Source organism: Zingiber officinale, chromosome 4A (genome assembly GCF_018446385.1).
Source record: "Zingiber officinale cultivar Zhangliang chromosome 4A, Zo_v1.1, whole genome shotgun sequence".
Lineage (NCBI taxonomy): Eukaryota > Viridiplantae > Streptophyta > Magnoliopsida > Zingiberales > Zingiberaceae > Zingiber > Zingiber officinale.
The window spans coordinates 163,019,042-163,040,117 of NC_055992.1; the positions used below are offsets into that span (position 1 = coordinate 163,019,042).

The 21,076-nt window shown below is 39.4% G+C and overlaps 4 protein-coding genes across 4 annotated transcripts; 3 read left to right on the forward strand and 1 right to left on the reverse strand.

Annotated features, from left to right (window-relative positions):
• Positions 1-439: 439 nt before the first annotated feature.
• LOC121972169 (phospholipase A1-II 7-like) lies at positions 440-2,607 on the forward strand. Its single transcript, XM_042523842.1, has 2 exons — positions 440-1,493; positions 1,885-2,607. The coding sequence occupies exons 1-2, from the start codon at positions 903-905 to the stop codon at positions 2,497-2,499; spliced, it is 1,206 nt and encodes a 401-aa protein (XP_042379776.1). The 5' UTR covers positions 440-902; the 3' UTR covers positions 2,500-2,607.
• Positions 2,608-3,468: 861 nt separating this feature from the next.
• On the forward strand, positions 3,469-11,231 carry LOC121972170 (3'-5' exonuclease eri-1-like). Its single transcript, XM_042523843.1, has 5 exons — positions 3,469-3,610; positions 3,755-3,838; positions 5,657-6,270; positions 9,903-10,078; positions 10,511-11,231. The coding sequence occupies exons 2-5, from the start codon at positions 3,817-3,819 to the stop codon at positions 10,944-10,946; spliced, it is 1,248 nt and encodes a 415-aa protein (XP_042379777.1). The 5' UTR covers positions 3,469-3,610; positions 3,755-3,816; the 3' UTR covers positions 10,947-11,231.
• Positions 11,232-11,509: 278 nt separating this feature from the next.
• Positions 11,510-17,385, reverse strand: LOC121972172 (transcription factor TGAL1-like). Its single transcript, XM_042523847.1, has 9 exons — positions 17,023-17,385; positions 14,293-14,464; positions 13,494-13,571; positions 13,292-13,351; positions 13,010-13,087; positions 12,896-12,947; positions 12,505-12,776; positions 12,185-12,430; positions 11,510-12,051 (listed from the first exon to the last, which is right to left on the reverse strand). Exons 2-9 carry the CDS (start codon positions 14,359-14,361, stop codon positions 11,905-11,907), a joined length of 1,002 nt encoding a protein of 333 aa, XP_042379781.1. The 5' UTR covers positions 14,362-14,464; positions 17,023-17,385; the 3' UTR covers positions 11,510-11,904.
• A 631-nt stretch (positions 17,386-18,016) lies between these two features.
• LOC121972171 lies at positions 18,017-21,070 on the forward strand. The gene is made up of 4 exons (XM_042523844.1): positions 18,017-18,374; positions 18,484-20,197; positions 20,661-20,721; positions 20,813-21,070. Exons 1-4 carry the CDS (start codon positions 18,248-18,250, stop codon positions 21,038-21,040), a joined length of 2,130 nt encoding a protein of 709 aa, XP_042379778.1. The 5' UTR covers positions 18,017-18,247; the 3' UTR covers positions 21,041-21,070.
• The last annotated feature ends 6 nt before the right edge of the window (positions 21,071-21,076 follow it).

Here is a 21,076-nt window from a genome sequence, read left to right on the forward strand (position 1 = left end):
AATGGGTCATCCCCTGGTCCATAATTTATGGACCAGAGGATCCTTGCTGCTGGTCGATGAGCTCAAGAAGATCGATCCCTTTCAATTAAATTGTTTTATTTTTTCTTCAAAATTCATTACTTATAGAGTGAATTAATTATTATGGCTTTAATCTATTCTACTCACAATTAATGACTATGAATGTGATATTCATTTTTTATTTTTCTGAACTTATTTCTTAATTAAGTGGATTTTTTTTTTCAACTTTTAAAGCTCTAAATATATTTGCAAGTAACTGAATAAATAATTGGAAACCTCACTCTCGAGGTAGCTCACACCTCTGTATCAACAATTTTCTTTTATTATTTTAATATCTGATATTATTTAATCACAGTTATTTTCAATATAAAATCTTGCTTAAAAGTATTTATACTTTCAGTTGTATATTTTAACTTTAACGCCGACCAGCTGTTTGTTGGATTGCTACAACCAGAAGCGATGCTTACACGCCAACTTTTCTTCAACTCCCAGTTGAGTCATGATATTCCACGTAATCCACTTCCCTGAATTTCTATGTCTCGCTTGGCAAACCTTGCGGCGTTCGATCTTTACCGCCACAAGCATCCTCAATTCGAAGAAGACGACAAAGGTCGATCTTAATTAATCATCCTCCAAGAACTGCACGCGGATATTGATGGCCACTGCAACCATGCTTTCTTAGTCAGATCTTGCAGACACGGTCCGTCGCCTTTTATTAATTCCATGAATTTCACGGCAAAGAGATGGATTTGGCGTAGGATCTTTAACCGTGCAAGTTTCCGCCAATGATTGGATCGATAAATATATATAATGCTCTGCTTTGATTTGGTTGAGGCGATAGGTCGAGCATATACAGTGCGTTTTGCGAGAGAGGAGAAGTGGTGATGGCGGGGCAAACGGGGAGCATCGCGGCGAGGTGGCGGGAGCTGCAGGGGCGGGACGGGTGGAAGGGCCTGCTGTCGCCGCTGGACGTCGATCTCCGGCGGACTTTGGTGGCGTACGGCGAACTGGCGCAGGCGGTGTACGACGGGTTCATCCGGGAGCGGAAGTCTCGGTTCGCGGGCGCGCCGAGGCACGCGCGGGCGGACGTTCTGTCGAACTCGGCGGCGACGCAGGGGCAGGCGGGGATGTACCGGGTGACGCGGTTCTTCTACGCGACGTCGGGGGTGGAGCTTCCGGAGGCGCTGATGCTGCGGTCGCTGTCGCGGGAGCCGTGGAGCAAGAGCTCGAACTGGATGGGCTTCGTGGCGGTGGCGACCGACGCAGGGGCGGCGGCGCTGGGGCGGAGGGACGTGGTGGTGGCTTGGCGGGGGACGTTGCTGCCGCTCGAGTGGGTGGACAACTTGGACTTCACGATGGCGGAGGCGCCGGAGCTGCTCGGCACCACCGCGCCGCTAGTGCACCGCGGTTGGCTCTCCGTCTACACCTCCTACGACTCCACGTCACGGTACAACAAGACCAGCGCTCGAGATCAGGTAATAATAATAATAATAATAATAATAATAATAATAATAATAATAATAATAATAATAATAACATATTTGTTTACTGGAAATTAACTTTGAATTCTTGACTTTTTTTCGTGTCTTTTTCTAAAATTGTTTGATTGAAAAAGGACTAAAAGGACAACCATTTCGATGGCTTTTTCATAGATTTTCATGAGGAGTCGTTATTTTTAGTATTGTAGTGGTTTCTTTTTGGTGCACGTCTCGATTTACTGCTTCAATTGTGAATATCGTGGGGATTATTGTGATGGTCTAAGACTTTTGGGTATGTAATTAAAAAGAAAGCTCGGTGCGAAGTGAAATAATCCTAAACTGTTCGATGGCGTTTTCGTAAATTTAAAGCGGGTCTGATCTGCTGCAGGTGCTGAAGGAAGTGAGACGTTTGGTCGACCAATTCAAAGACGAGCAGATGAGCATCACCGTCACCGGCCACAGCCTCGGCGCCGCCGTCGCCACCCTCAACGCCGTCGACATCGTAGTCAACGCTTTCAACCGCCCTTCCTCCTCCTCCTCTGCCTCCTCTTGTCCTGTCACGGGCTTCCTCTTCGCTAGTCCCCGAGTCGGCGACTTCGAGTTCAAAAAGCTCTTCGCCGTCCTTCCTGACCTCCACCTCCTCCGCGTCCGCAACGCCCTCGACGTCGTCCCCGCTTACCCCATCCTCCCTTATACGGACGTCGGAGTCGAGCTCCCCATCGACACCCGCAGCTCGCCCTACCTCAAGAGGCCCGGCGACCTCACCACGTGGCACAACCTCGAGTGCTACCTTCACGGCGTCGCCGGCGCTCAGCCCGGGAGCAAATCCGGCTTCAAGCTCGCCATCGACCGCGACATTTCCTTCGTGAACAAAAGCACCGGCGCGCTCAAGGACGAGTACCTCGTCCCGGACTCGTGGTGGGTCCCCAAGAACAAGTGCATGGCCGAGGACACCGGCGGGCGGTGGAAGCTCGACGATCACGAGGACGATGACAATGCTTGAGAATTCACAAATGAACAGTCAATAATCGTTCCGTTTAAATACTGTAAGAATAGAAAAATTAATAAGAGATCAGTGTATTGGTCGATGAATATTGAATTGATGCTATGTGATCGGCAAGCGTCGGCGATTGCAGGGGAAGCAATTAATTAAAAGGCCCCGGCGACTACCCTGTGCGCGCTGCCACCGTCATATGGAGTCCATCTCGCTGCACGTAGCGCGGCTCCATACGGCGGCGCAAATTGGAGGAGGGATTGTAGTTGTAAGCGCCGCCGCTGCCGCTGCCGCCGGCGGCGGCACAGCGCCGTTCCCAAATCCTTTACCCAAATCACCGTTAAAAGTTTGGTTGATTAATTAGGACAATTTTCAAACTGCTCCCATCATTTAACATAATTTTATAAAAAACCTATAAAGTATTATTAAACTCACTTTAAAAAAGAGAGGACATTTGCATTTTACCTCTCCTATTATCTTCGTTAAGTCGAGTGGTCTTGATCCGAGAAAGTTAAAAGGGGAGAATCGGATGAAATGATTATCAAACCTATAGAGGATCACGTGAATAAAAAAACAGAAACTTTAGAGGGCCAAAGTGAAATTTTCTAGAAATCCAAAATATAGGAATGTGGTTCCAACGGGGTCATATCCACATTAGTATTGAATGACCGTTACGCTCGTTGGGTCTTCTCCAAGTCACCGCTTTGGAATCGTAACGGCTGGAACTTTCCTTCGGATCCCTACAAGCTCTGCCCTGCATCTCCACACAATTTTCAATACTGACCTTAGGATTTAATATCTTACGATGATTTATCCACTTGCAACAACGTAGGCGAACCAGAACCAAGTAAGAAATCATCGAAAACGATTGAGAGTAGCGTGGGCCCTACTCTTCTTGCTTCCGGTCAGCGAGTACTTTTGCGAAATCCATGACAGCAAATAAATAATTCGGCCAATGATGTATTGCCACGCACTCTGTGTTGGTGTTGCGAAAGTGTCCGGCGTCGATGAAGGAACAGTGGATCCTTAAGGCACGGGCTCGTCTTATATCGCAGAAGCGCGACCCAGCTGTGCGCAGGAGGCCGGTTGCTCGTCTCTCCACCGGGTCTTTCACGCACATGTAAGAACGGCGCATCGGAGCCGACCCAGATCCGATCTCCCCTCCATTTCACCTACAAATTGAAGCCCGATTTGCTCTTCTTTGTGTACCGCCGATCTTTAGGTTTCTGGATTTTGATTTGGTTACGATTTCGGTGGGATTTAGGTCGAGCGATGGGGAGCAGAATCTGATCTGTGCTCTGGCGGGACATATCTTCCTCGGGGATCATGATTGATCCGGCGGCCGAAGGTAGGGTATCCCCTTCTCTTTCCTGCATCGTTTTTTTTTGAATTCTCGTTTGGGTGTCGGGTCGGGATCGTTGCTGTTTCGTGTTCAGTGGTCGATCTGGAGGGTTGTCGTTGTGGGGTAGTCAGGGATATGGTCGATGCTGCTCGCTGTGATTTGAAAGATGGCTCTTTTATGATCACTATTCGTTGGGTTGCGATATTGCGATTTGATGTATCAAAATGTGTGTTTTTTTTATAGAATACTAATATAAGAGTTTTTGCATGTTTCGAAACTTCCATGTTGCTCCTTTTTCTGCTCATTGATGTTTGCATTGTTAGAATCTTTATCCTATTATGTTACTCTCTGTAGATCAGATCTTTGAAGCAATTAACTATTTTCAATACTATTCAAAATAATTTTATGGTAGTGAGTGAGCATGAATATGTTGATCATCATATTAAGTGACTAAAACATGATCGCTTTGTCACATTGTTGCTGTGATTTCACTTTGCCTTTCCCATGACTTTTGGTGATTTAGAAATTATCACGACCCAATTAGGAAAGTGAACAACAACAACCGCCAAACCTTATTCCACTATGTGAGGTCGGCTATATGAATCCTTCTACACCATTGGACTTTATTTTCTATTATATCATCATCTATATTTAAATAAATTTTATCTTATTTATTGTTGTTAACCAAATCTTTTTTGTCTTCCTCTTTCTTGCATGCATATTTGTCATAGTTTCACAGCGCTTAATTAGAGCATTTATTGATAATCCAAGTACATGTTTGTACCTTTTTAAGTGTCTCTCAAAATTTCCCCTCAATAAATGCAATTTCGACTTATCCCATCGATCCTCGTGTATCCACATATTCACCTTAACATTCTCATTTCAACAACTTTCATCTTTTGCTCACGTGCTCGAGTTATAGTCCAACATTCAGCTCCATATAACATAGTAAGTTTAACCACCGTTTTGTAGAATTTCTCTTTAAATTTTCGATGTACTTTGTGATCACAAAGAACCCTTGATGCTCTTCTCCATTTCAATTATCCTACTTATATTTTATGTTAAATATTTCTCTCAATTCCTCCATGTGAAATAACCCTTAATTTGTCATACTTAAAACTAGCTCAAAGTTAACAACGATTCTCCACTCATGTGAGCTTGTAAAACTTCTTCATTTGCCTAAAACTCACCAAGTGAGACTTGACTAGGGTGTCACAATCTCACTCGCCTAGGAGTTGTCATCACCATCAAAACCTAAGTCTAACTTATAACACGGAATTATAACTTATCATTAACATATGGAACCTATTGGTGACTATACAATGATGCAGACTACCCTTGGATTAGGTATATCATTTTTTTCATCACCTATTTAGATTGAAAATATCGGGATATAGTCATCTTTGTCTAACTTCTCATGCTATAGGCTTCATAGTTTTGTCCTATGCTAAAATTTGACATCAAGGTGAGGAGCATTTTGGAAGGTCATCCATCTCGAAATCACTCCACAGTCCACACCTAGCACACTTATGAGTTATTCTTGCAAAGAGGCATTATATTACAAGTGAGATGCCAAAGTCTTTATAAGTTTGTCTCTCTTCATATATATATATATATATATATATATATATATATATATATATGAGTAACACTCCTACAAGCTAATATACAAACATTTAGTATGAAAATGGTTTAGGTACTATTATACATGTTTGTCTACAAAACTTCTAGTTTAATTTTTAACTCACAGGAATATTAATTTTCGACTACTAATGTTTAGCATATGCCACTTTGCCTATTGCTTATTATCTTATTGACATGCAGTTCAAATGCAAGGAAACAATGAGGCATCCCAAGGATGCCCCGAAGATGCTGCATCTCAATCTAATTCTAAAGAAAATGGGGCATTTATTAAATGTATTGTCGAGCCTAAAGATAGGAAGGATGCAACCATTTATGATTTTATGAATAAAAATAGCTCAGTGATCTGGGAGCCTTATGCAATGGTAAATCAAGGTTACAATGGACCATTCTATAGACAAGAAACATATCCACCACCATTTGTCTCTCCTGATTTTTTGATGATGCAACAAGTCCACCTGAATGCCTTTGAGAACAATATCTATCCAATAAACCTGAATTATTCATATCCTATTGAAAACAGATTTAGTTATATGCCAACAGTCAACATGTTTTCTCAACCATATCCGTATAAAGGTTACATACAAGAATTTCAGTACTTCGTGGTTATTGACTTTGAGGCCACTTGCGACAAAGAAAGGAATCTGCATCCACAAGAGATCATTGAGTTCCCCTCTGTGCTAGTCAACAGTTCAACTGGCCAACTAGAAGCTTTTTTCCAAACATATGTGCGGCCTGCATATCACCAACACCTTACTGATTTCTGCAAGGAGCTTACTGGGATTCAGCAAATTCAGGTATTGGTCTCCTCCCTTTTAATTTATTTTTATGATTTGTTCTACATTCTCAATACAGTTTATTTATGTTATTCTGACACAATGAAGTTCAAATATTTCAATGTAAACTGTATTTACTGCATCTCATTATGTTACGAATACCATATTGTACAAGTTATAAATGCTCTTCATCTTTTGGCATGCATACTTAATTTGATTAAGGCTTGTATTTAGGATAGATTTAATTCATTCACAGGGAACACATTTTGGTGGTTACCGTTAATGTTCACTTGTGAAATATGATGCTTCCATCTAGTCGTAGAAACTATTCTAATCATACTGAATATGTACTGTTGAGACAAGTATGTGATAGATGAATTCATCAACGTACAAGTTGCTTATATTGTCAACTATCCACCTGAATCCCGTCACCCTTGTGTAACCCATGGTCATGGTCAACAAGTGTGTTTGCTGATGTCCATTTGCAAATAAAACATTTCTGCTGTGGAAGGGACTATACCTTTGAGAGATTGAGCTACTTCAATACCTCAGAAGTTTTGTAATTTTTCAAAATTCTTAGTTTTAAATTCATGTGCAAGATATCTTTTGAGCATAACATTCCCTCTTTGTTATTCCTTGTCAACAACACTACATCATCAATATAATCAATATTGTCAATTTGCTTGCAAAGTGATGGAATGAACATTATGTGATCTAGATGGTGTTGTCTGTAGCATCTACGCTGCTTTGTTGGCAGCTTTGAGACAATATGATTATAATACTGAACTTGTGAAACTTATTAAGGCATTAGAAGACTTCATCTTAGCATGCATAAGAAATATCCAACTCTTTACCAACTTCATTAAGTTGTAGAAGTGATCCTACTTGCTTTCTGCGTATACCCAAATTAATAAGGGAAACTGGATTATAGCTTTTATTGCCATGACTTGAATAAAGATATGTGTACAATTAGCATACTCATGAACATCACATTTATGAATAAACAGATAAAATCTCTTAGCATAAGAAAAACATAATGCCCTATATCCTATTTTATTTCTTGTTCAAAAGAAGTGTTCATTACTGCATTCCTTGTTCCTCGTATATTCTAATCTAGATAATCTGTCATCATGCAAGCTACCATACCCAATAGCTACCCTTTTTCTGTAAAACACAGAATGGGATAAAAAAAGTGACCTTACATTGTAAATCTTCTGTTGAGGAATAAGAAAAGAATCTTCAACTATTCTTACTTTATCGTTACTGGAAATGAGATTATAAGACGATTATGAAGTGGAATCACCACCCATCTTATTTGGAAACCCCTAAACCTGAGGAAAAAATACACTTGAATTCTTGGGTTGTATTCATAACTGAGCAAAGCAAGAGGTAAGAAATGAGGTCTGGAGGTGTAAAAGGCTGACTAGAAGAATTAGTGGAAGCTTTTGAATGAGAAGAGAAGACTAAGCATCAACTGTCTGAGAACCTGGACTTCCTCAATGGATTTTCTCTTTGAGAACAAAGTCTGAAAGATGAGCCTGTTGTCCTCCAATGCCACCACCACCCTTGCCTTGACCTTTTCCTCTACAGTCTTCTGATGGAGTTTAACATATTTGTGCAGTTTTTTCTTCATTATTTATTTTACAAAACTAGATCTATATGCCATCTTTTTTCTAAATATTCAAACTTGCTTCTAAATCTGCAACTGGAGTTCCTTCTGGAGGAGGTTTAATGATGGCTCCATATTTGCTTCTAAGCATGATTCATATGAAAGTATAAATTGTGCCATATAGCCCATGATTGGACCATTAATTCAGATGGTCAAGAAAATCTTGGGCTTAACTCTCTTATTTGTAGACTTAGCATAGTTGGTGCCTTGCTGGTGATGTTGCCTTCTACCTATTGATTTTATTTATTTATTTATTTGTAAGGATCTGAGTTTCCTTTTGTCTAGCATGACCTAGAATGTGGGTGATGTTGGTTCCTAGTTTTGTTGGCAAATCCTTTGCTTCAGAGGAGCAACTTTGAGCCTGAAGGCAGGATGTATTGTTTCTGATTGCTTTTTATGTACACTTGAACCATAATACACCATTTAGTTTTCTGCAGGCATATTCTTTTGTCTCCTCCACAGCTGTTGTGTTGGAGTGAGAATCAGATACCATCAGTTCCTGTTTCCTATGGTTTAAATTTTTCACAACCATTACATTTTCTGTAATAGTTCTGTGGGTATTCTTTTGTGGCTTATTTGTTGCTCACCAAAAGGAAATCTACTATGCCGTTATGACGCAGATGAGGTCATCTGTTGATTAGGGATGACAATTTCACCCGAATCCGATGGATAATCTGACATCCGACTCGAATGGAGGAGGATATGGAGGGAATTTTTATACCTGATTATAGTAAATGGGTATTCAGGTATGGGTATTTCGGGTATGGGTATGGAGGCGGATGTGGTAAAATCCTACCCATACCCTACCCGATACCCGATAGGGATGGCAATTTCACCCGAATCCGATGGATAATCCGGCATTCGACCCGAATGGAGGAGGATATGGAAGAAATTTTTATACCCGATTATAGTAAATGAGTATTCGGGTATGGGTATTTCGGGTATGGGTATGGAGGTGGATGTGGTAAAATCCTACCCATACCCTACCCGATACCCGATATATTTATTTATTTATTTATAAGCCTCATTTTTTATTGGAAAAGAAAAAACTTTAGCCCGTTTTCCGTCTTAGAAAAAAAACTTAGTTTGTCTCTTTATCCTGTTATCAACACGCATCTCATCTTCTTTTCCACGGAAAATGTTCACCCGATCGAAGGAGCGCGAGGAAGAGCTGACAAGTACATTGAAATATATTTTTAAAATGAGAATGGTAGGGAATAATAGGATGATGGATAGGATATGGGTACCCGAAACTCCGACGGGTATGGGGATGGGTATGAAAGTTAAATATCCGATGGGTATAGAGATGGGTATGGGTATAGATATAATAAATGGGGATGGGTACGGAGGATATGAAATCCTACCCAAATCCTATCCATTGTCATCCCTAATACCCGATATATTTATTTATTTATTTATTTATAAGTCTCATTTTTTATTGGGAAAGAAAAAACTTTAGCTTTTCCGTCTTAGAAAAAAAACTTAGTTTGTCTCTTTTTCCTGTTATCAACACGCACCTCATCTTCTTTTCCACGGAAAATGTTCACCCGATTGAAAGAGGGCGAGATGAGGAAGAGCTGACAAGTACATTGAAATATTTTTTTTAAATGAGAATGGTAGGGAATAATATGATGATGGGTAGGATATGGGTATCCGAAACTCCGATAGGTATGGGGATGGGTATGAAAGTTAAATACCCGATGGGTATGGGTATAGATATAATAAATGGGAATGGGTACGGAGGATATGAAATCCTACCCAAATCCTATCCATTGCCATCCCTACTGTTGATGCCAAAACTGTATTATTTAACTTTTTAGCACTTTGTTATATTTCAACAAATTTTGTGCTATCCAACCATAATGTGAGACAAATTTTGTATGTGCTACTTGGGAGAAAAATATTCTACTGTAAAATGTTTTGGCTCCTATTTTACTGAAACTGAAATTAAAGCTATAACTTCACTTCTCCCATGGACTTTCAGGTAGACAGAGGTGTTCCTTTAAGTGAAGCTCTAATCATGCATGACAAATGGCTGGAAAAGAAAGGAATCAAGCACAAAAGCTTTGCAGTAGTCACGTGGTCTGACTGGGATTGCCGTGTCATGTTAGAATCTGAATGCAAATTTAAAAAGATCAGGAAACCTCCCTACTTTAACAGGTAATATCATTGTACTTTCCTGTGTTTGCAAAGCACAATCTTCCTTTAAATTGAATATCTTATTACTCAACATAGTAGAGCATGTTTCCTTTGGTGAGCAATAATTGTGCTAGACAAATGTTTATGCAGTTTTGTTTGCTGACCTCAACTCTGTTTGGGTTTTACTAGCTTATGTTTTAGGCTCCCTTTCTGTCGAAATCACTTCCAGGCAAAGGATGCATCCCTTGCTTCGATCTCTAGAAATAATGCTTGTGTGCTTCATGAGGTTCCAGCATCATGGACAAGCTGAAGCCGAAAACTTGTTGCCTGGTTTCTAATTGATATTTGTTGAATTTGTTTCTAGCAAGTCATCAGCAAGTAAAATATTTCATTATTATTGACCTCAAACTGATGCACACACTTTTTACTAGCTTACGTTGAATTCTTGTGCAGGTGGGTCAACCTAAAGCTTCCATTTCGGGAAATGTTTGGTGTCCACTGCAATCTCAAGAAAGCTGTCGAGCTTGCTGGCTTGACATGGGAGGGTCGTCCGCACTGTGGCCTTGATGACGCCTGTAACACTGCACGCCTTCTTGTCCATCTGATGGATAGGGGCTTCAAGTTCTCCATTACCAATTCCTTGAATCTTTTCTCTGATCAAAACCAACATGCACAGAAGCCCAGAGAACCGGCAGCTGCTCTCATCCCCTCTCGTCCCTTTGTAGACACCAGTCGGAAGGAGAAACATACATGCTACTGTGGGGTACTTAGCAGAGAATGCTTTGTCCGCAAGCCCGGACCAACTCAAGGAAAATCTTTCTTTGCGTGCGGCAATTGGACCGCAACAAGGAGGAACATATGCAACTATTTTCACTGGGCTTCTAGCTGATGGCACTATCTGTTTCTGGTTGTTTGATTAGATGAAGCATGTATAGGAGGAAATGCTGCCTGAGGGATGAGCTGTTCGTTCCCTAAGTTAAAAACATAATGATCCTAGTACTCGTCTTTAAATATATAGTCAGTTGTCGTGTGCCAAAACTTCAAAAACCGAAACTCTCTAGGTAGTATCTAACCTTTTGATACTGACTTCTTGTTTATAGAAGAGAATGGGGATTAGATGCTGCTTACGATATTTGACAGTTAAATAATTAATGTGGTGAACCTTTTCCATTAATGTCCTGCTTTAATGATGAAATTATGTGTTTTCATGGTGCTTTTGTATACGATGCTGTGAACTGTGTTTCGAGATTGTTTTGCAGTGTACTATGACTAAATTTTAACTTTTAACTGTGTGCAAATTAATATTGTATTTAGGATATAATCGTTCCTAACTAGATTAAACAAACGCAAGTTAATGATGATAACAATTATGACACTGATAAAAAAAATTAATATTAATTTTTAAACCTCTTTTATCCCTGGATATTAGACTAAATAAAACACAAGGAATCATAGAAAAAGCACCAATAAACCTCTTCAATTCAACCCTTGATCCGAGTTTCAAGACACCCATACAAAGAGGAATCAGGATATCGATATCACAGATGTTGCAGAGTCATTGTTTACGAGTCATCACCAATAAATCACTATTCCATCAGATATCCTTAATCTTATTCACCTGAGAAGACATTAGCACATTTGTTTTTGCCTCTCAAAAGTTACACGGCACGATAATGGGACTATGATCGCTATACAAGATCTGATTTAACTCCATTGAGTCTCTCAGCGCTCCCTCGTTCCATCCATCCATCAATACTGCTAGAGCTAGGAATCTACTGAAACCATCGAAATGTCGGTAGATCGAGCCAGGAAGCCTGGAGCTGCCTGAAGCAAATACATGGAGCTTGTCACTCTCTAGGCCTAGCAAGCCAGAGGGAGCTCAAGGCACGAAGACGCGAGAAGTAATCGTTTATGGCAAGAAGTGCCCGAGCAGACTGTCTGGTCGTCAAGATTCGATGCATTTGTTGTAAGGTTTGCTGCCGCAGATTATCAGCCTGCATAAGTAAATGAAAAGGATGTAATTCTATTAACTATGATTTCAACTTCCATGAAAAATCGATACAAAACTACTTCCATCCATAACAGATTCACTGGCATGTCCTAAAATCTCTACGGCCGGTCTCATACCTGGCGAAGAAAATTCTCGAGAGTTCCAAGTTTTCCCATAGCCATAGCCATCTGACCCATGTAATTTGCGACATTTCCTGATGATACAGAGGGGCCAAGAGACCCAGCCAATGTTTCTGCTAGGGACTGCTGTAAGGCCTCCATCCCTTGAGAGAGAGCGTCTTCAGCCTGTTGCGACGACTGCTGGAGATTGCATATCCCCATCAATTGCTGCTCTGTTAGAGGTTCGAGCTGATTTGCAAGTAACTGCAACATTATAGCACATTGAATTAAACTCGAAGTAGCAAAAATAATGTGTACGGAAACAAAACGAATCATACCTTTAGAAGTTCAGACGATCGGAAACCCCCAAGCCATAGGAAACACCTTTCAGCTGGTGTCTTCCACATCCCAGATAACATGTGAAAGACGTCTGTCTTGGCAGCGACGCCCTTGATCCTAAATATTTCTTCATAGTGTGTGAGGATACTATCGACGGTAACACGCAGATCATTTTCACTCGCATGGGCATTAACTGCTGCCCGCAGTTCATTTATCTGCCGATTGTGTTCTTCGAGCCATCGTGCATATTCAACATCGAAAGCCAATGCCCCTGCAGGGTGAAACAAATGTTCTCACTAAAGTAAAACTATCAGCTTTTCATTTCTATGTTACGAACAAGGCCGATCATGATTTAAATAAAAGAACAAACTGCCATGCAAAAAGAATTACCATTCCCACCCATGCTATGTGATTGATCTCCTGAGCTAGAGATAAAAATACCCTGCAAATGGGAAAAACTAGCAAATCTGAACAAATTGAGATGAGGATGGTCAAGGAGAATACCTGCTGACGAGCTCGTTGAAACTCCTGCTCAACTTGAGTCAGCTTTACTCTACTATTCTCTAGTTGTTGTACATAAGCCTTGTAACAAGGAGAGAACCGGTTAATAGTAGTACAACAGTTTACTAAAATAATAACTGGTTGAAAACAACTATTTTGCAAAGTGAAATTATGTTTTGCCCAACAAATAACGAAGAGAGAAATCACATGTTTGTGTAAACGTTTTTCTGTGTTAATATCTAGAGAACAGAATAAAAACTTGCAGCAAGGATATAGATGGCATACCTTTTTCCTTAGTCTACTCTTTCTGGCAGCTTCACGATTTTGTGCAAGGCGACGAAGAGTCTGTGCAAAAATAAATAAATAAATATATATATATATATATATATATATATATATATATATATATATATATATATATATATATATATATATATATGATAATTCAGCATGCAGAACTTAACAGGAAAATTGAACATATGTTTACCTTTTGATCAAGTGTTTTGTCTTTTGACCTATCACTTGAATCAGAAGCTGCAAGAACAGCAAGTTGACCGCGTTCAAACTGAATATCAGGAGAGATATCAACAGCCATAAGAAAAATTAAAAAAAAAAAAAAATCAATAGATAAAAGCAAACTCCTTCTAATCTTATCAGGAAACAAAAGAACAACACATTTCATTATAATGTAGCAATTAATTAAAATTTCATAGTCATGAGTCCATTAGTGATTCAAATCTTATAACCATCATTCATCAAACTATTCACTATTGATAAGGTGATTGCAGTTGTGCCAATATAAAGTTCGTGAGTTTGGTTTTATGAGAGATCATGAAACTAACACGTGTGCCATGTATGTCTAGCATATAGGAAAGCATGCTAGCTACTTGTGCCAATAAGCAAAAGAGGAGGGGAGGAAGAGATGAAAATGAGATGGTTTGTTGAATAACTCAATCACTAGTAAGATTAAATAGAGTTAAGGAAGAAATTTGAACATACGAATGAAGCTATGCCACTTAGAATGGTTCAGTTAATATTCAAAATGATAATTTAGCAGCTGTTATAAATAAAAATACAAAATAGACCATGTTGCATGAAGTTACTTGAGATACTCTACATGCAGTCAGACACACCCAAGGTATGAACAGAGGCATTCACCCGATATGAATTCCTAGAGTGCAGCAATGGCAATACATAAGAAAGAACTTAGTTTGGATGATGCGGCATATATCTGTGAAGGAAATTACTGAATCTTTGTTTAACAAACAAAAGAGCTAAGAAATCACCCTCTGATCTTTCTCATCAGTGTCCACATCTGTGGAGGTATCTGTCCTGGGACTGCCCTCTGCCATCATGGCTAAACTGACCGCTGGGAAATGTGACTCGGTTGCTGACCCTTCTTCTGTAGCAGTGCCAATGACTCAACAGTAGCAGTTCAAATGGTTATATCAGTAGAGACTGCCAAAATCCGGAGAATGGAAAATTAAGAGGAATCAACAGGATGAATATGAATCAGTAAGTAAAATTATGTGGAATCATGATTCCCAAAGGATACCTGATCAAGAAGGATCAAAACTAATAGCTTGATTAGTTACCATAAAAATGAGTCAATGACAAAAACTCCAAACTATTCGGGATACACATGTATCCTACTACCATTCAAGTCCACAGCTATGAGTGTTGTAAATGAGCCGAGCCGAGCCAAGCTTTGTAGTGTTCAAGCTTGTTTGATAAGGTAACTGAACCAAGCCGAACCTAAAATAAACCAAGCTGTTGAAATGATTGTTCAAGCTTGGCTTATTTTATTTTTTATGAGCTTGAGCTTGGTTCAAGCTTGAGCGCTGAATTCAAGTTTATTTGATTATTTGAAATTTTTACATTTAAAGCTTGTTTGATTGATTATGGAGCTTGATAATACAAACCTATTTATTCATTTTGAAACTTTCTTTGTTTATTTAGGTTATTGATAAGAGTTTTATGAATGAACATTGTTCACGAACATGTTCACGAACTTTGTTCATGAACATGTTCATGAACATTAACGAGTTGGACATATGTGTTCAAGTTCATTTAGTTTAACAACTTGTTCAAGCGTATTCATTTAAATGATCTTGTGTATATTGAACGAATATAAACAAACTTTTACCAAGATTGTTCACCAACGTTTGGTTCATTTACAAATAAAAAGAGATGCTAAACCATTTTCAGATTTACATGCAATACATCAATATTTAAGCATCCCAAACTGTTTTCCACAGAACCAACTAGGAAATTATATGTGCAATTAAGAATCTAATATTGCTGAGAATAATTCAACCATCCTCCAACTCTTTCCAATTGAGTAGAAACTTAGAAGTGTACAATTAAACCCAACTAACTTCTTTCTACCCTCCAATGAACAAGGGTTAAACTTTATGCAATAATAGAGCCCCATGTATTGCACAATCATAATCATCTAAGGAATGAAACAAACAAACAACATTAGCAAACACAAATTACTTGGTTGCCAGACAATTAATGATAGAAGAAGATAATTAAATAAAAAACACTCATGCTAAAGTCAATAGTGCACCGCAAACTGCTTGAGAACACAATATTAGGAGCTATATTTTTCTTGCCCTTTGTCTAATGACAAATAAAGAATAATTATACAACAATAGAGAAAAGCTAAAATTGATATTTGCAAAGTATTATGACAGGATAAAAAATTCCACAATATGGATATTCTACCAAGCATGATGAATCTAATGATAAAATGTCTTGTAGGGAACAAAGTTTCACAAGTACTGTATGCTCAAAGTCGGGTTTAAGGCCTTGTCTTTTTACACCAACAATTTCAATATTTCATAAAACTAACTAGTCATATGGAAAGTGCATATTGAAGATAAACATCCTCTTTCACAGATACGGAATAGAGAGTGGTGATAAAGAGGTTTTGTAGACCTTATAAATAAGAGAACTCTGACCCAAAGAGAAAAAAAAAATAAAAGACATTTCTCACATTTAATCTTGTATGGTTGTGATGCAAGATGAACCCAATATGACCCATTGAACTTTAAAGAGTCATAGCTTTTGACTCGGGACTCAGAATCAGACTCTATCAGCTGCATAATTTAAAAATCTACGTTTGTTACTAACTATCAAGTTTCGGGCTGAAAAAACACCGTTTAGGTCCTTTTCAGAGCCTCCAAAGACCTTTTTGCTATTTTTTATAATTTCCATTTTTATGATATTTAGGGTATTTTTAGTATTTCTAGTATTTATGGGTTAGGGTTTGTCTAATTTCTTTCTGTTAGGATTTATATTAAGAAATTTTCTTTCTTACGAGATAGGAATTAAGATCCATATATTAGGATTTCTTTTCTTTCTTTGAGTTTTAAGGTCTAGAGTCTATATAAACACTTGTTTATGGATTCATCCTCTATTTCTAAATAAAGTTTCTTTTTTTTGGTAAAACCTAAAGAACAGCGTTTTTCTCTTTGTTTTTGGTGTCTTCTCTTCTTGTCTTCTCCTCAATTACGTCTTCTCGTCATCCCGCAAATAATCGCTATCCTATCCCGCGTCATATTGTCAGATAGAGTTAGTAGATTCAGTTTTGTTAGTGGCAACAAATTCACACTGATTCTTTACCAAGTAAACTATTAAGAATCTCCTTTTCTTTCAAATGGTCTGGCAGAAACATCTATTCTACTTGCTTACTCATCTGCAATCCCAAGAAAGCAGTATGCATCGAGAAGCGAAGAAAAAAAGAGCAACCAAAATAGAGCCTCTAAAGATTATGAACGTAATTGTGCTGAAGCACAGAAAAATTCTCAGCATCCAGGCAGCAGTTAGCTTTGCAACTTTCTCTAGTGGCATCAAGGGAAACCCGATAAAACACCTTTAAAGTATCGATTTTTCTAACCTTAAAGCTACCACAGGGTCGAAACGAGGAATCCAAAAGACTCTCTTCTAATTCCAGCGGCGAAAGAGGATCTCGCAATAAAAATACTAAAAAAACAATAGCAATCCCTAACCTTTGCCCTGCGTCGACAACAACAAAATCAAATCCTGCTACTGCTCACGATCCTCGAGCAGCAAAGGCGAGATCTTGGGAGTACTTGGGCCGACGAAGATGTAATTCGGCCCCCCAAACCCTAGATTTGGGGAGGAACGACCGACGAAGAAGAACCACTCCTACTCTCCGCAGCTATTGCCACTGCTCCAACTGCAACTTTGACTTCACTCCCTCAAACTCTCTCTCTGTATATATCGTTCTTAAATCGTTTCTCACTGAAATTTTCAAAAGAAATTGGAAAATTTTCTATTGGAAAGAGATTGAAAATTTGGAAAATTGTTGACGCCGCAGCGAAGACAAAAATCTGGAGTTTGTCCGAGACTTTTTTTTTTTTTTTTTTTGACGGTGTATCACGACGTTTTCTTTTCTTTCCCAAAAAAAAAAACGATTTTACCACTAGGCGAGCCCGAGCACAGATCCTGGATCAAAACTGATCCAGGAGATAATGTGATTCGTATTTACGATTGAATTATGATCGTGATTCGATCGTAAATTATTACGATCTATTTTTGGGTTCATCATTTCCATCATGTTATAATTTTTGTTCGAAGCAGATGACCGGAGACCTTCAATGGTGGATAAGTAACTAGGTTACTAGGCGCCGAGCGAGGATGTCCTTCGGGCGACCTCTGACTGTCAGCTCGGAATAAAAATTATAACTTGGTGAGGACGATGAACCCAGGTAGGATCACAACTATTTATTATCGAATCGCGGTTACGATCTGACCGTAAATATGAATGGTATATCTCCTGGATAAAAGAAAAATAATCCAAGAAATTCTGTCTCACGGGCCCCACATACTTTTTCTAGCCGAACGTCGACCGGGGTTTATTTTTATTTTATTTTTTATTTTTATTTTATTTTTTATTTTTATTTTATTTTTTATTTTTATTTTATTTTCGATCAATTGGTTGACTTTTGATCACCTTTCCATTCCTACCTTCCATGGCGGACCCATTTGGCGAATCCTTTCCTTTTCTTTCCCTCCCTCCATTGGCGCGCTTGCAGGTGAGCGCAACCAGACAAGGCCGCGACTTCCCAACGTCCTCAAGCTCTCCCTTATGGCGGAACCCTCTATTGATTATGATGGCGAAGTTATTCCCTGCCGACGATTTTGATTACTCCCCTCCTGTTCTCCGCCTTTCCTTCCGTTGTTACGCCGGCGACTTGATAGGTTCCAGGAATGGCGGAGAGCGGTGGCGGACGAGGCGAGAGGCGGCCCGTGCGCTGTCCCAACTGCGACGAACTCCTCCCCGGCCTCGCGAACTTGACGGCCCACCGCTGCGGTGATCGAAGTGCTACTTCCCGAGGTCAAAACTTTTTCCTTTCTCGAAAAGAAAAAAGTTAGGGTTGATAAAGATTCGATTTTTTTGGGTGATACATTCTTGTTCGTGGTTTGAGTTATCTGTTCTTTTACAGCAAGGAGAGATTTCCCGCCTACTGATTTCTCGTTGCAGAGGGATACCGTAGGATTCAATTCGAGAGAAGAACGAGATAGATTAGGGTTTATTCCAGAATTCACAAGTAGAAGAAGACCTGCCTCCAATTCTGATCATAGGGCTGATGGGAGACGCGTAGAGAGGGGAAGTAACTATGTAGTTGGTAGGCAACCTTCGTCATCTAAATCTCTGCTTAGTGATTCTACCTCCTTCTCAGACGATGTAGCACCTGCATTCTGCCGAATGCCAGAAGATCATATGAAGCCCAATCCCTTGGCGAATTATGGAGATGACTGTTCCAAGACGAAGAAGAACCAATCTCGGAAAGATGGAGCTGAATTGTGGAGTAATGACCCGTTGCTGCTTCTGCGACAACTCGATGAATTAAGGGATCGTATCAGTAAATCTTCTGAGTTCTTGGAAAAACCGAGAACAAAGATGCCTGCAGTGAACGAAAGGTCAGTCTATTATAGACGATCACATGAGATTCTGAGCAAGACAAAGGAAAGAGTGAGTGTGACTGAACCCTATTCCTCAGGCATGACAAACTTTCCTAGTGATGGATACATCCATAGACAATTAGATGTAGTTCCTCTATCCTCTTACCATAGTGATGAATTTGACCTTCAGCGTCGAAAATATAAGCTATTACCAGAAAGCACTCCCTACTCAATCACCAACCAAGGGCGCTTTGGTCTTGCACAGAATAGTAGGGTTTCTTCTCTTGGTATCCAAATGTTCAGGATGAAAGAATACAATGAAGGAGGAGCAAGAGCTGCAAAATCCAAAACAAAGGAAAAGCATCCTTGTCAAGCTTTCGCTGGCGCGACTCCTTTCGTGATATGCTCTAGCTGCTTTGAGTTACTGAAGCTACCTCAAGATAATACTCTACTCGTGTCAAAAAAACTCAGAAGGTTGCGGTGTGGATCATGCTCGGAGGTATTTTGCGTTGAACTTATTGGAAAAAGGCTTGTCATTTCTTCCCATTCACCATCCTTAGCTGTTTCTAAAGCCAATGACAAAGTCAACCAGCATGAGCAATATAAAGCACAAACTAGTAGTAAATCAGATGTTTCTTCAATTTCTGAAGAACATGGTGTCCCGTGCCAAGCTATTCTGCCAACAGATGACAATAACTCATCTCCTTTCACATCTAGCCATGTACTGATGGAACAAGAAAGTATAGATTTAACTGATCCAGAGAACTTGAAGGGGCTTTCAGTGGCTTCTAATAGGTCCGAGCATGTAGAAAACCCAGACAGCACAGATGTATCAGCTGTTGCAGATTTACTGATTCAGGACAGTTTATCTTTCTTGTTATCCAGTCAAAAGGACATTTCTGAAACTGGTAGCAAGAAGGAACATTCTGATGAAGAAGTAAGAATCTACAACGATGATAAGTTTCACCAGAGTCCTGAACAAGGCGAAGAAATAACTGGGATTGATCTGTCACTGAATGACTATTCCAGTTCCTCTCTGGATCATAATGATATAGAGAAACATCAAAGCCAAATGGGCACTGAAAAGACTAATGATCCATCAGTTCTAAATACAACCCTCAAAGATACACCGCAAATTAAGATGCCGGCAAAAGCTAAAAGATCTCAAGTTTCAGTTAATGGTTATCTAATTCCTGATCACTTAGTTCGGAAGGCTGAAAAAAAGGCCGGAAGCATTTTTCCTGGAGAATATTGGTAAAATGCATCGACTTCTCTCATGAACTTTGCATGAAAAATTATACCAAGAATGACTTAAAACTAGGGTAAATGACTTAATTCACACATGAACAAATGGGTATTGCTGCTATTTCATCATTTTATATATAAAGGAAAAGTTTAGGGATGATCACTACAAGAGTATTGACCTTTGAATGTTGTTATTATATAATTTACTTGATCCAGAAAAATTCCAAGAGGGTGCCTTGTCTAGTAGGAAATAAACTGAATGAGTTTCTATCCCCTTTTTAAGATTCCATAATTGGCCAAACATAACTTGATGATGATGACCTATTGTCACTAGGAATTCATCGGTTAGCAGCATTTCCTGCCACTACAATTATTTTACAGTGTTTTGTTTGGTTTGTTCGTAGCATGCTACTACTCTCTTTATTAGTGTCGATCTGAACATTTAATATTTATTTTCTGCCACACAATCTAGGTACGATTGGCATGCTGGATTTTGGGGTGTCATGCGACAGCCATGTCTTGGCATAATTCCTGTATGATAAACACATTCTACATCCGTTCACATGGCATTTAACAGTTTTTGTAACTCAATAGTAGACATGTTAATTTTGCCCAAACATGCAGCCATTTATCGAAGAGTTCAACTATCCTATGCCTGAAAACTGTGCTGGTGGGAACACTGGTGTCATCTTGAACGGAAGAGAGCTCCATAGGAAAGATCTCAATTTACTGGTTAGTCGAGGACTACCATTCTCAGCTGGTCAACCTTATATTCTTGATTTTTCAGGGAATCTCTTTGATGAAATCTCTAATGAACATCTGGGTAATTTTGGGAAGCTTGCCCCAACGTAAGTTTTTGTGCCTACAACTACTTTATTTTAGCTAAAT